The 14854-nt window shown below is 50.2% G+C and overlaps 1 protein-coding gene across 1 annotated transcript in view; it reads left to right on the forward strand.

Annotated features, from left to right (window-relative positions):
- ABCG1 (ATP binding cassette subfamily G member 1) overlaps positions 1 to 14854 on the forward strand; it is a 93801-nt gene that overhangs the window by 56125 nt on the left and 22822 nt on the right. The window contains exons 3-5 of the mRNA XM_003419025.3: positions 3255 to 3372; positions 5412 to 5544; positions 8607 to 8657. Coding sequence (XP_003419073.1) covers positions 3255 to 3372; positions 5412 to 5544; positions 8607 to 8657 — 302 coding nt within the window. The remainder of the gene's footprint in view (positions 1 to 3254; positions 3373 to 5411; positions 5545 to 8606; positions 8658 to 14854) is intronic.

A 14854-nucleotide genomic window follows, 5' to 3' on the forward strand; every position in this document is an offset into this window, starting at 1 on the left:
CCTAGCGCCCTGGAATCCCAGCCCCTTGAGCTTCCTCCAGCTAGTCCTATTATCTCGTGCCCCAGTGGACCTCAACATCCGAGGGCCAGCACCAGGTCCTGTCAAAGTGGAGAGCCTTGCCCTGCAGTGATTGTACCTGAGGAGGACCATTGGGCTCTCCTTCTGGTGCCCAAGGGAAAGAACCTTCCAGAGCCCCAAAGAGGTGCAAGGAGGTTTTCCTCATGAGCTTCATGACTCCAGTGTGTAGACTGTGCTTGGGGCCCAAGGGGCCAGTGATCACCTAAGCCACCCTCTGTGTCCTCAGGCAGCTCTGTTGATGGGGTCAGCCTGGAGTCATCTCTGAGCTTCGGGAGGGAACAACTCACAGAAGGGTTTGCTCGGGAGTAACCCAGACTCTGACTGAGTCAGCAGGAGACCCGTAATGAGCAGCACCCGGAAAACAGCGCTCCCTTGTTGATGTCATCCAGGTGCTCATGGGGCTGAAGTCCCCAACGTGCCTGGTCCTAAGGCCGGGAGCGCCGTCCTGAGGGGCCTGCCAGCTGTGGGGCAAGTGGCTATACTTAGGAATGGTCTCCGCTGCCCGTGGTTCTTCTGTCCGCCTGTCTGCTGAGGGTAGACTCAGCCCCTGCTGGATGGAGGGGTTTGGGGCTCCCTGTCCCCTTCTCTGGACTAGTCTTCTTTGGCTCTCGTGTGTCCTGTGTTTGCTAACCTCCTTCATCACATCCTGACCCCAGGACTCTCATCCATTTGCGGTTCCACGCTGCTCTCCTAGACTGAGCTCCATCTTCTCTCTTGCCCTTTCCTCACGGGAGGACTCTCCACCCTCCCCAGGCGACAGGTGCTGTCCATAATGAGTCAGAATCACAGAGCTGCAGGCTTCCTGCCTCTGGCTTCCTCTTCTCTCTGCCTCACTTAAACAAGGCCTCAGGGACTCCCAGTCCAAATTAAGGAGGCACCTGGTGACAGCTTGGAAATGTCCTTGTGTCCTACCTGTGGGAGGTGAGAGAATGGCAGGTAGAGAACTCCCCAGAATCTGGCCAGGGTCCTGTGCACACACTGGTATGGGGCTTCAGGGAGGGGCCGGTCAACGATGAGGGAGACAGTACAAGCCAAGCGAGTTTGTACAGCAGCCTGATAGCCCTTTTCCCATCAAATCCCTTTGAACATCAAGTCTGGGAGCTTAAATATTATATTTGATGATTCTTGATCACCCAGGGGTACTTTCTGATCTGATACTGCACTGAGAGGTGTTTCTGAATTAGGAGTCATTAAACCAAACCAGTTGCCGTTGCGTTGATCCTGACTCCTGGCGACCCCACGTGTGTCAGAGTAGAACTGCGCTCCACGGGGTTTTCAATAGTTGATTTTTTTGGATATAGATCACCAGGCCTTTCTTCTGAGGTGCCTCTGGGTAGGCTTGAAACTCCAACCTTTTGGTTAGCAGCTGAGTGTGTTAACCATTTGCACCAAACAGGGACTCCTTTATGAACCTGGTTGCTTCTATTCTATTATTTATTGTACATTTAAACAGTTTACTTGGGGGAAAAAAAATGACCGTAGTTTTGCTTGGGATGTCTACTTTTTTTTTCTTTTTTTAAGATGCTGTCAAATGGAGACTTGTCAGAAATCCTGAAGCGATTTTATGTGGCTTCAAATGATAAACTCTTGTAGGAATACATTGGTAATGCACATGTTTGCCATGGTAGGGGCAGTGTAAGATGGGCAGTGGTGGGGTGTGGGGCTAGGACCCACTCACACGGGCTGCCAGGCCTGGTCAAGCCACCCAGCCCTTCCGGATAACCATTGTTGTTGTTAGTTGCTACTGAATAGACGCTGACTCATGGCAACCTTATATACAACAGAACAAAATGTTGCCTGATAATACAATCTATTAAGAAAACATTCTGCATCACACTTTGGAGAGTGGCTTCTGGGATCTTAAACACTAGCAAGCGGCCATCTAAGATGCATCAATTGGTCTCAACCCACCTGGGCCAAAGGAGAATGAAGACTACTAAAGACACAAGGTAATCACAAGACCCAGAGACAGAAAGGACCATATAAACCGGAACTACATCAGCCTGAGGCCAGAAGAACTAGATGGTGCCCGGCTACAACCAATGAATGCTCTGGTAGGAAACACAACAGAGAACCCCTGAGGGAGCAGGAGACAGTGGGGTGCAGACCCCAAATTCTCATAAAAAGACCAGACTTAATGGTCTGACTGAGACTAGACGGACCCGGAGGTCATGGTCCCCAGACCTTCTGTTAGCCCAAGACAGGAACCATTCCCAAAGCCAACTCTTCAGACAGGGATTGGTTTGGACTATGGGATAGAAAATGATACTGGTGAAGAATGAGCTTCTTGGATCAAGTAGATGCATGATTCTATGTGGCAGCTCCTGTCCAGAGGGTTGATGAGAGGGCAGTGGGGGCCAGAAGCTGGCCGAATGGACACGCAGATAGAGAGTAGAGGGAAGGAGTGTGCTGTCTCATTAGGGGGAGAGCAGTTAGGAGTATATAGTAAGGTGTGTATAAATTTTTGTATGAGAGACACACTTGATTTGTAAACTTTCACTTAAAGCACAATAAAAATTAAAAAAAAAAAAAAAGGTTGCCTGATCCTGCACCATCTTCATGATTGCTGGTATATTTGCGTCCATTGTTGTGGCCACTGTATATTGTCAGTGCCTTCCAGCCCAGGGGCCTCATCTCCCAGCACTATATCAGATAATGTTTTGTTGCGTTCCATAGGGTTTTCATTGGCTAATTTTTGGAAGTAGATTGCCAGGCCTTTCCTCCTAGTCTGTCTTAGTCTGGAAACTCTGCTGAAACCTGTCCACCATGGATGACACTGCTGGTATTTGAAATACTGGTGGCATAGCTTCCAGCATCACAGAAACATGCAGGCCACCACCAACTGACAGATGGGTGGTGGACAACCATTCCCTCATTCCAAATGGGCATGGGAGATTCTTTGCCCATCCAATAATGAATGCAAAAGTGCTTTGCAAACTCGAAAGTATTATAGATGTCCTGGTAATTATCATCATTATACATCATGAAATGCAATTAAGAAAGTAGATAAAGGCATGAAGAAGATGCTAGGTCCATTTTCTTGACTAGAACTTCTCATTTTATAACGTGGCAAGAAAAGTGTTGCCTTTTGACACAGTTTTGCAGCCAAGCATACCTGTGTGAGACAAAATGAATCCTGTGATCATTACAAAATTAATACGTTCTGCTTTTTGTAGGATACAAGACCCTCCTGAAGGGAATTTCTGGAAAATTCAACAGTGGTGAACTGGTGGCGATCATGGGCCCTTCTGGGGCTGGAAAATCCACACTCATGAACATCCTGGCTGGGTACAGGTGAGCAAACAGATGGGTAAGCAAGGTTTTCACCCAGGTGTGTTGGCTGGTCGGGAACAGTGATGCTACTTCAGTCGGTCACCTGGGAATGTTCTTGTCCACAGGAGGTAACTTCCTACGGTTCAGGATGGCTCCAGTGGAACATGAGGGGGATTTTTACCATCAAGGAGCTATGAAATCTGTGAGGGAAACAGCTCAGGGAAGAGAATAACATTGAAGTATGACAAGGCGGTTGTTGTTAGCTGCCATTCCGCTGGCTCTGATTCACAGTGACCTTATGTATAACAGATTGAGACATTGCCAGGTCCTGCGCCACCTTCATGATAGTCGGCATGTTTGCTGCAGAATGGGTGGAGAACGGATACAGGCTCAGGGGAGAGGGGTCCCTGGGGCAGGATGAACAGGTGTGGTATCCTGAAGGAGCTCAGCCTTTGGCTAGGTCTTATGGAACAAGAAGCAGCAGAAAGGTCAAGGTCGGGAGGAGGAGATTGTACGAGAACAAGTATGACTGAGTGTCGAAGAGTAAGACAAAGCATTTTCCGAAGACAATGAGGAGAACCATTTGGCTGAGGCCCAGAGTTCCTGAACCTTTTGCTGGGATTACGTTAGTTGTTTGGCATTTTGGAAACCACAATTTCATGCCCAATGTGATTCATTGTGAATGGTTAGAAAACAGGATCTTTAGAAGTGTTTGAAAAAAAAAACAAAACTCTCTTGCGCCAGCTCTTTTCAGTTACCATGAGTTATACTTGTTATCTTTAGAAAAGGGTAAACGATAATTAGAAATTTACCAAAAAAACAACAAAAAAAGATAACTATCACCCCTTTCCTTAGGACTTTTAAATTACTCTTTAATAATGGAAATTAAGAACTTAAGACATCTCAGTTACGACAGTTTCCTTCCTGTTGCCATCACCTCTAAAGGTTCAAGTCAAGTTCCCACTCCCCAAGGTCATGACAGGGCATAGGAGAAGGGAGTCTTTCCTGCGGGTCAGCTCTTTTCCAGCCGTGGGGCCCCTGAATTGTGCTTGTATATTCCAGCGTTCCAGATGGCAGCCTAGGGCCTGGTACCCAGGGAGCAGCCCTGGATCCCAGCCCAATCCGTGGAGGAAAGAAGAGACCCACCAACCAGGTCCTCAGTCAACAGTGATGGGCTGAATGAAGGGGGAAACCAGAATGTACATTCATTCATTGGTCTCTGTGGACTCTTCTATGCTTCTGCTCTCCCTAGCACCTGGGAGACAGGGCTGGAAAAGATGAATCCAAAGCGGGAGATGAGGGTAGAGAGGCTAAGACATCCACTTCTCAGGGCGAGGCCACTGCACTCAGAAGAGTGTCAGGCAGTATGGACACCCAGTAAAGGGTCTTTGAGTGAATAAATGAATGAACAAATGAACGAGTCTGGCTGGTGAGGCCATGTCCTTTCCATCTTCACATTTCCACATGGGATGCTCCCAAGTTGTACACTCTGGTCAGAAAGAACAGCCCCGCCTGGTAGAGAAGGACCGTTGCTTGGCTGAGCTGGACCAGGGCCCAGGCCCTCTTCTCTCTGAGCCACCTGAGCCCGAAGACTAAGCTGGGCGCTCCTTCCCAGTTGGTGTCAGAGTAGGGTCTTCGGAAATAGGCTCTGACATACTGGCCATCCCGACTGCAGAAGTCTTTGGCCTTTGGGGCCATTGCTTAGAAGCCAGTCTTACAAACCCTTGCACAACCAGGAGGTGCACCTCCCAGCTCGTGGCAGCGCGTGGAGGAGCATCCATGAATGTCTTTGTTGTGTGTTAACAGGCAAAGAAAACGTAGCTGCTACCACTGTCTATAAATAGACCATCCCTGGGGAGGCCGGGTACTGGGCTTCTCTTTCCCCTGCCGGACATCTTCTCTGTGTGACTCCTTCCTCCAGGTTGCTGGGGTTCTCTTCCCAGGGCTCCCCTCAGTGTTTCTATGGCAGATGGTTCACCTGGAAAGATGCTGGGAGGGGGTGGAGGAGCAGGAGGAGCTGGCGACTGGATGATGACACTTCTCTTCCTGTCGCCCTGCAGGGAGACTGGCATGAAAGGGGCAGTCCTCATCAACGGCATGCCCCGGGACCTGCGCTGCTTCCGAAAGGTGTCCTGCTACATCATGCAGGATGATATGCTGCTGCCGCACCTCACTGTCCAGGAGGCCATGATGGTGAGTCCCCCTGCCGACCTGCTGCTCCAGCCACCTGGCTGCTCACCTCTCACCTCCACGTTAGACAGAGGCATTGTCAAGTACCCAGCAACACATGGGGCTGGCGGCTCTGCCAGGCCACCTGCAAGTGGTCAGCAACCCCTCCTTCTAGCATTGTTCTAATACACAAGAGGCATGCTGTTTGGACAGCGTCATTGAAAACCAACGCCCAAGACCCTGCTTTCTCATAGTCCTTGGACGGTCAAATCGTGCTCAAGTTTCTGAGAAGAGCTGATCATTCCCTGGGAAGCCACAGTACTATTCCCCCAGTGGGCCAAGGACCTTGCCTTCCCCGTCAGTCCATCCTTGAGTCGTTCTGTGACATGGGGGCCAAGTCCTGGTGAACCTGCTTCCTTAGTTTGGGCTCCAAGGGTCATAATCACCAACTCGCCCATTTTTCAGGTAGGGGAATGAATCCAGCATTAGCTACACCCTGCCAGACCCAGGCCCTGCATGCACACAGCTCTATGCGGCCATCATACCCACTCTGCCAAGAGCTATTATAACCTCTGAAAGCAGAATAGAAATGGAGCCCCAGAGAGTAAGCCATTAGCCCAAAGTCACACAGCTGCTGATGATGGTTGCACTGGGACTCAGAGACAGGTCTCTCTGACTTCAAGGTGTTGCCTTTAACTGCTAAGCTTGACTTCCTTGCCAGGCACTTGCTTTACCTCTTATATCCTCAGGTTCCCCCTCGGTAAGACCATGCAAGGTTGCCTTGAATATTGCATGGGATAATGCAGGTAATACAGAAGGAGAGTCCCAGCATACAGTTGGTGCTCAGTTAATGCTCATTGCTACTGTGGGATAATGCAGGTAACACAGAGATACCATCCCAGTGTATAGTTAATGCTCAGTCAATGCCCGTTGCTATTAAAACTCAGTCACCATTTCTTCTCACTCCTAATAAGGTTCTCTGTAATGTCTTCACTTAAGCCCTCGGTGGATGAGGTCAGCATTTGTGAAAGTTTAAAAATGGCTTCACCCTTTTGGGGTCACAGAAGTGTCCAGGTGGCTTTCTATACGAGAAGTTTCCAGAACAGCCTGGCTGTGCTTTTTGAACAGACCATGATCCAGTCTGGTGCTATGATCCTGGGCTTCCAGAGCCATGTTTTTAAAAAGGTCCAACTCACGCTGACCTATGCCACACTGACTTAACTGTGGGCAGCAGAATTCTCTGGAAGGGCCCCCAAGAGTTGAAAGTTAGTGGGCAGCCTTGGTTGCTTATCAGGGTTCTTTTGGGTGGGGGTGGGGGGTGGCTCTTTGTTTTTCTGCTTTGCCCTCACACGATTCTCAGCCTGGCCTGCTCTGTACCCTCGGTTAGGAGATAGGTGTTTGCCTTGGTTTTCCCAGCTTGCAAGGACGGGCCCTGAGCGCCTGGCTTTGATACTGCCTGGCGGTGTCAGAGCATGGCAGCTGTAGAGCATTTTGTCTGAAGGGCGATTCCAAGAGGCTTTGAGCTGAGTTCAGAGAAGCAGGTTCATTTTTCAGTTACATGATCTGTTCCCTAAGCTGCTTTGTGGGGAACCAGAAAGGGAGGTTCCCGTAGGGCTGTTCTCATTCACCTTTCCTGAGTACTGAGTGTTCTGGGAGGCGGGAGATACCTCCCCACAAGGCTCGGCCTTTGAGGCAGGCCTGTGTGCTGGGCAGACCAGATGTTTATCCGGCCTCTAGATGGGCACAGTGATGGGAGCAGGGGAGTTTTGGGGAAGTTTGCAAGTAGCTAGGTGAAGCAGCCCCTTGGGATGTTTCTCTTCACCAGGACGTTCCCTGTTCTGTGTATTTGGTAAATGCAAGCTTTATACATACCTCGTTGGTTCCTGAACTGCTGCTTCACCTTGGGCTGAGCTGCTCAGCCACCTGATGAATTAAGCACACCGTTTCGTGCTGAGAAATGTGGCTTTAATATCCAGCTCAGTCACTGCTTTTGTTTGCAGGCAAGATTGGTGGCTTCTGTTGTCATCTCTGCCCTCCCCCTAACCTTGTCACCAGGCTCTGCCATGTGAAGTATTTTTAGGTTCAAAATGGCATTCAATTGGATCTTGATTCTGAGAGTTTCACAGTACCTCTGCCTACTACTTTTAACTTGAGACTAGAGTACCCTTTACTTCTCAAGGCACCATGACATGCGTAGAATAGAGTGGCTGCCAATTTTCCTGAAGCTCACTCACCTATCAGACACAAGTGCACATGTGTGTATCACTTGGGATCCCCATCACCACGTGGCAGACAGAGCAGTGACATCAGGTGCTACACAGCAGGTGGCTGTCCTCTGCCCTGCTGGCTTGGGCCTGGCCCTGTCTCGGGCTGGCGTCCTGACTGCACCACCACTCACCTCAGCTTCTCAGGGACTCTTGTTTGATGCTTATAGCAACTTCACTAGCTCCTGAGGTGAGAATATTTTAATCTCCTGTTGTGCCAATGAGGAAACTAAGGCTCCTTATTTGCTTGCCCAAGGCCACAGAAGTCAGTGGAGCAAAACCAAGGCAGATATGCCAGGCACGATGAATTATACCTCAGGGTTTTATCGTGCCAGATCAGGGGCCCAGTGGTGTGCTGATAAACAAGACCTTAAAAAAAAAGAAAGAAAAAGCTGCCCTGATATGTAGCATCTGCCAACTTCTGTGGTGTTAATATTCCATTGTGGGCGGGAATATACCAATGGCTTAACAGCTGGCTTGTGGTCGGTCATCAAGCCCTGATGCCTGGTGACTCCTTAGCTCTGAATTGCCAGCATTCAACTTGCCTCGTTGCCACAGCTGAGAATTCTCCTGAGATAAAAGGAAGTGTCCAAGGCACCCAGTGCTCCCCTATGGCCCTGCCGTTATTAAGCCAAGGGAAGCAGGAAGCCAAGACCTCCCCCAGGCTTTCCTCAGTCATCCAGGCGATGCAGAAAGCCCCTCGGGTTCAGGGCTCAGAGTGTGGCCGTGTGAGGCTCCTAAGGGAACTTCATCCCATAGCTTCTGTGGCCCTGCCGGGAGCCATGCCTTCTGCTTCGACACAGCTGTTCTTGTCCCCTGCAGGTGTCTGCACATCTGAAGCTTCAGGAGAAGGACGAAGGCAGAAGAGAGATGGTGAGTGCGATGCTTTGGGGCTGCAAAGGGTCCTTGTCGTTTGGTTGTTACTAGCTGCTGTCGAGTCAGCCCCGACTCATGGTGACCCCATGCACAACAGAAGGAAATGCTGCCCAGTCCAGCACCATCCCCATGGTTGGTTATGGATTAGACCATTGCGATTCATAGGGTTTTCACTGGCTGATTTTCAGAAGTAGATTGCCAGGCCTTTCTTCCTAGTCCGTCTTAGTCTGGAAGCTCCACTGAAACCTGTCCAGCATCATAGCAACTCACAAGCCTCCAATGACAGATGGCCGGTGGCTGTGCAAAAGGTGTGTACATGGCTGGGAATCACACCCAGGTCTGTAGTATGAAAGGCAAGAATTTTACCACGGAACCATTAAAGCAAAACAAAACAAAAAAGACCTAGCTGTTGTCGAGCTGACTCTGGCTCCCGGTGATCCCAAGTGTGTCAGAGTAGCACTGTGCTCCATCGAGTTTTCCAGGCTGTGATCTTTCGGAAATAGATCGCCAGGCCTTTCTTCTGAAGCAGCTCTGGGTGGATTTGAACTGTCAACCTTTTAGTCAGTAGCCGAGCTACACTTAACTTTTTGCGCCACGGTTCTAGACTGAAAACATGCACAGGAGGGTTCTTTTGAGTCTCTGTTGATTTGTTTTCGCCTAGTCTTTCACCGCTTTCTGCGTGTGGGAGAGGGCTGTGGCCGAGCAGGCGGGGCCCAGAGAGGTGGCTCTGGAGAGAGTCACAGCGCTGATTCTCCAAGCCAGAAGCCATGGCACAAGAGTAGCCAGGACGTGGCGGGTCAGTGGTCTGAAAGTGGAGGTGGCCAGAACCAGCATCAGGGTTGGGCCAAGTGCTTGGCTTGTTTCTGTATGTAATACCCTTTCGATTAATTTTTTTTTATATATATATAAAATACTAACAATGATGGTGCTTAGCCACTTATTTAAAAATAGCCACCCTCCACCCACCCACCCACACAAGAAGAAATTTGGTTCTTGCCTGCTATTAACAAGGCTTTTTTAAAAAAATAAACAAGTTTCTATGATGTCTGGGACCTCCTAACTCCTTTGACTGATTGTCGACAGTTCCTTCCCCCGGGAGCCAATTGCTGTGGTCAGCTCCACCTCACGGTGGCCCCATGTGTATCCAAGTAGAACGTACTCCTTAGGGTTTTCAGTGGCTGCATTTTTGGAAGTAGATGGCCAGCCCTTTTTTCTGAGGAGCCTCTGGGTAGACTCCATCATGCTCGGTAGCTAACTGAAAGGTTAGCAGTTCAAGTCCACTCAGAGGCACTTCAGAAGAAAGGCCTGGCGTCCTACTTCCAAAAAATCTGCCACTGAAAACCCTAGGCAGCACGGTTCTACTCTGACACACCTCGGGTCAGCGCGAATTGGAATCGACTCCATGGCAACTGGTTAGAACGGAAACCTGTCTTGTGTCCTCTCCCAGGTGTTATGGGTCAGTGATGGGCCCCTGGCAGGCAAATGTTCGTGTAATCTTCAGCCTAAGAGCAGGATTTGATGGACTCCATTTATAAAATATTATTTTTGCCTTTTAACACCCTTAAAGGATGACAATGCTGCCAGCTGAAAGCGTAGGATTTGCAGGGTTAATATCAGTGGTATAACTTGGCTCCTTGTGTTTTGATATCAAACAGAATGATTAATAGAATATGGTCCAATATGCTAAGGAAATATCAATAGCAGTTCTAGTCATGGCATTTGTGCCCTCTCCTCTTACACGGAAATTAAACCACTTTGGTATAAAGTAAATTAAACCACTTTGGTATGAGACAAGTGGTGGGCTCCCTTTGGACTGCTTGCTCTCCCTCCACGTTCTCCACTCCTCACCACACCGCCCCTTCAGAACTCTTCTGATTCAGCCCATGACATTTGGAGGGGGCGGTTGGAGTGCGTGGTGCAGGTAGAACCTGATTTATGTGAGAAGTAAGGGGCCTCTCGTTGCTACTCCAGATGTTTCGCGTGGAGCGCCTCTGAGTTCCTATTCTGAGATTGGAAGCAGTAAGGTGGCGTCTCGTTAGTTGCCGTGGAGCTGATTCTAACTTAGGGCGACCCCATGTGTGCACTGTAGAACTCTGCTCCCTACAGTTTTCAAGGGTGTGACTTTTTGGAAGCAGATTGCCAGGCCTGTCTTCCGAGGCACGCCTCTGGATGGATTCAAGCCGCCAAGCTTCCGGTTAGTAGTCAAGGGCTTAATGGTTTGCACCACCCGGGGACTCCTTAAAATGGATTTCTGGAAGCCAGAACAACAAGATGTGGAAACCACATGCATTTCTGTCACTTGATGGAGGCAGAAAGGTCTCGTGACTTCATTGTTTGGGTTAAAGGAGAGGGCTGCTTTGACGGCTGATCTTTTCTAAATGGCGTACCTTGAACACCTGCGTACAATACACACACCACCTCCCAGGCCTTCGGCAGCTGCACCCGAGAATCTTTATTATGCCAACTTACAGAAGACAAGTGTCAATCACAAAGGATTGGTTTTAGTTACGGGGTTGAACGGAGGAGAAACCAAGTGTCAGAACACAGTCCAAGGAGAAACCTGGCTCTGGCTAGGCTGAAAACCAAACGCCAAACGTGTTGCCACTGAGTCGATTCCAACTCATAGCGACCCTACGTGACAGAGTAGAATTTCCCCATAGGGTTTCCCAGGCTTTACAGGAGCAGATGGCCAGGCCTTTCCTCTGTGGCACCACTGGGTAGGTTCGAGCCACCAACCTTTAGGTTAGTAGTTGGGCGCAAACCATTTACACCACCCGGAGACCTCTGGGTAAGCCTGAAGATGAACTTATATCAAAAAAAGGATGGGACCGTGCTTGGCTGGAGAGAAATGGAGTGAGTGCCCCACCTCTCCTCCCACCTCAGGCTCAGGGTCCCCACTGCTAGGCAGGAGAAAGCTGTCCACTGCAGGGCTGGGAGAGAGGGGTTGTCAGGAGCTCAAGATGGCACTGTGAAGAAAGGCCAGGAGAGGATAGTGGTGTCCTCTGGCCCCTCTCAAGCCATGTCATGTTCCTCTTCCAGTCTCCTGGGCCTGAAGATACATGAGAAACATCCACAGAATGTAGGAGCTTCAGTCCAGTCTGTTCACTCAACTAGCCCCAGCAGGTTTCCACAGGGCCGTCAGATAGCTGCCTCCACAATAAGTAACTGGATTCTGAGATTCCAAGAGACACTGCAGAAACAGCACTGATCCTGACTTGGAGGAGAAGGGTGAGGAGCTGGAGAGGGAATTCTGTCTCTTAGAACCAAAGGACTAATGACAGGGGTGACGGCAGAGAAGATCAGCTTGGGAGTCACACCCTGTGGGCTGAGCAAATGAGGGAGGTCCTCAAGGGTCTTGGTAACACAGAGAAGACCCTGTAGGTATACAGAGCCACCTCCAGCCCTGGCCTCCTGGAACCCACTATTGGCCTTGAATGCCTGCCTCCAGTCCTCTGGGCTTCCCGGCAGTCATGTGAGGTCATAAGACCAGCCCCACCTGCCTTTTGGAGCTAATGCGAAGCTGAGTTAGATGATGTCTTCACAGTCTTTGAACTCATCAGAGCAGATGTGGTCCATGTATAGGCTGTGGTAGGGCCTCAGTGCAGCCCTAGCCTAACTCAATCAGGCTTTTCAAATGCAATTTGTAGTTAGTTGCCATCAAATAGCCTCCAACTCACGGCATCCCCACACACAACAGAAAGAAATGTTGCCCAGTCCTGCACCATCTTTATAGTCGTTGGTATGCTCGAGTCCATTGTTGCAGCCAGTGTTTATTTTGAGTGTCTTCCTACCTACGGGCTCATCTTCCAGCACTATATCAGACAGTGTTCTCTTGTGACCCATGGGGTTTTCATTGGCTAATTTTAGGAAGCAGATCACCAGGCCTCTTAGTCTGGAAGCGTCACTGAAACCTCTCCACCATGTGTGACCCTGCTGGTATTTATAATACTGGTGGCATAGCTCCCAGCATCATACCAAAAGGAAAGCCATCACAGTATGCCAAAGTTGATCTTGTAAAGGGCTGGGTGGACCAGTGAGCATGTCCTGGCAGGCATTCTGCACTGAGGAACACAACAGCCGGGCTTATTCAGCTTTGTCCATGACTCTAAGCTATTCACCTTCAGAGTCCAGCGTGCAGCCCTTTATCTGGCGAGGCTGGTGAGGGTCCTAGCAGTGGGCCACAAGAGCCTGCTGTGCCTACTCGACCAGAAGGGATGGGACAGGGGAAAGATGGCACCCATGGTGGGAGTGGGGGCCATCTCCTGGGAGGAGCCACAGTGCAGTCCCTCAGGTGGATAGGGGCTTACCACTGTGGGCGTCCCCTGTACACCTGGCCTATGAAAAAGGCTTAAGAAAGCCTCGTGCTCTTCTCAGCAGGGTTTATAAGAGCAAAAATGTGGACTGGGTAAGGGTTCTTAGTGCTGCTCTGTGGTGAAACCGTCTCTGAGAGGGTAAAACACTTTCGCCTCCCTTCAGGTTCATCTTCTCTGGGTTGAGCAGCACACCAAGCTGTCGCTGCAGGATCTGCAGGTACCAAACGGTCCTGCACACGTCTCTCACCAGAAGCCCCCAGCCCGGGATGGCCTGGGGCTGCTCCGTAACTCACTGGCCCTCTTGTTTCTCATCTGGACTGCGGGCCCCACCTCCCTGAGAACTCATCCATGGGGCTGCTTCCAGGACAAAATAGGATTTCATGCCCTGACTCATTTCCCTCCAGCTCCTGTGTGTACATGGGTGCAAAGTTCTTCATATCTTGTGGAAGCACAATGGAATGGAATGTTCTAGTAGGTGGTGGAATGTGTTATCCATGGCCTTTCCTGTTTCCTGGAAAAGCAGCCCTGGCCCTTGGGAGCTCTCCAACGAGTAAGGTGGCTTCATCAGGAGCAGGGTCTTCAGAGGCTGGCCTGAGGCTGCAGAGACAGACTCCCAGAGGAAGGAGCATACAAGAGGGGCCCCGGGTGGCTCAGGTGGACTCTGGTGGAGTGCTTTGTTTAGGGAGGATATAAAAATAAATAATCCCATTGTTTGCTCTTTGTCACTGGTTTTAAAGCAAAACCAATCTTTGTACCCGCCCTGACTTACAGCGACCCCATGCGCAAGGAAACGAAAACACTGCCTGGTCCTGCACTGTCTCAGTGATGGGTCGTGGATCAGACTCTTATGATCCATAGTGATTTCATGGGCTGAATTTTGGAAGTAGATCTCCTTCTGAGAGAATGCTGGAAAAAAAGGGTGGTAGGCCCCTTGGCGGTGAAGACAGGAGCCAGGGAGAGGGAAATGGCCCACTGTGTGGTCCCTATCTCCAACGCCCTCTTTGGAGGGATGAGGGGGTGGGCCCAGGAGACCCTCAGCGAGCACGAGGAGCTGCCTAAGAAGAAAGCATCGGGCCAAACCAAAAAACCAAACCAGTTGCCATCGAGTCAACCCCGACTCACGATGACCCCGTGTGTGTCAGAGCAGAACTGTGCTCCATAGGGTTTTCAATGGCTGATTTTTCAGAAGTAGATCACCAGGCCTTTCTTTCAAGGTACCTCTGGGTGGACTCAAACCTCCAGGCTTTCAGTTAGCAGCTGAGCTCGTTAACGATTTGCACCATCTCAGGCTCCTGACCTGTTGCTGTTGTTGCCATTCGCCAACACTGAGTCAGCTGCCAACACATGGCGACCCCATGCACAATGGGATCCGACAGTTGTGACACATAGGGTTTTCGTTGGCCGGTTTTCAGATGTAGGTTGCCAGGCCTTTCTTCTGAGGCACCTCGTGATGAATAAGAACCCCAGCTTTTCAGCCAGCAACCAAGTGCATTAACTGTTTGCACTACCGGGGACTCCGAAGTATTTAGAGTCGGTCTTGAACCTTGTCCGACTATGAGGACTAAAGGACAGTGGGTGGGGGAAAGGGGTGTGCTATTTTTGTGGAGTGCCACAGAAGCAAGCTGTAGCAACCAGGGGTCCTGCAACTTGGGCCAGTGTTGAAGAGGACCACACGAGCCTCTCTGTGGGAAAACCAGCAGCTGGGGTCTGCACGAGATAGAGAGCGACCAGGGATCAGGAGAAACCGTCCTCCCCGCTCCACCCCACCTGATAAGCCTTTTCCAGAAGAAGCTCACTGAAGTTCTTTCCAGGTTCGTATCACTCAAAGGCAACACGTTCTAGAAGGAGGTGATGGAGTTGGGTTAAGGGGAGCATCCAGAG

The sequence above is a fragment of the Loxodonta africana genome, chromosome 2 (assembly GCF_030014295.1).
Source record: "Loxodonta africana isolate mLoxAfr1 chromosome 2, mLoxAfr1.hap2, whole genome shotgun sequence".
In the NCBI taxonomy this organism is placed as follows: Eukaryota; Metazoa; Chordata; class Mammalia; order Proboscidea; family Elephantidae; genus Loxodonta; species Loxodonta africana.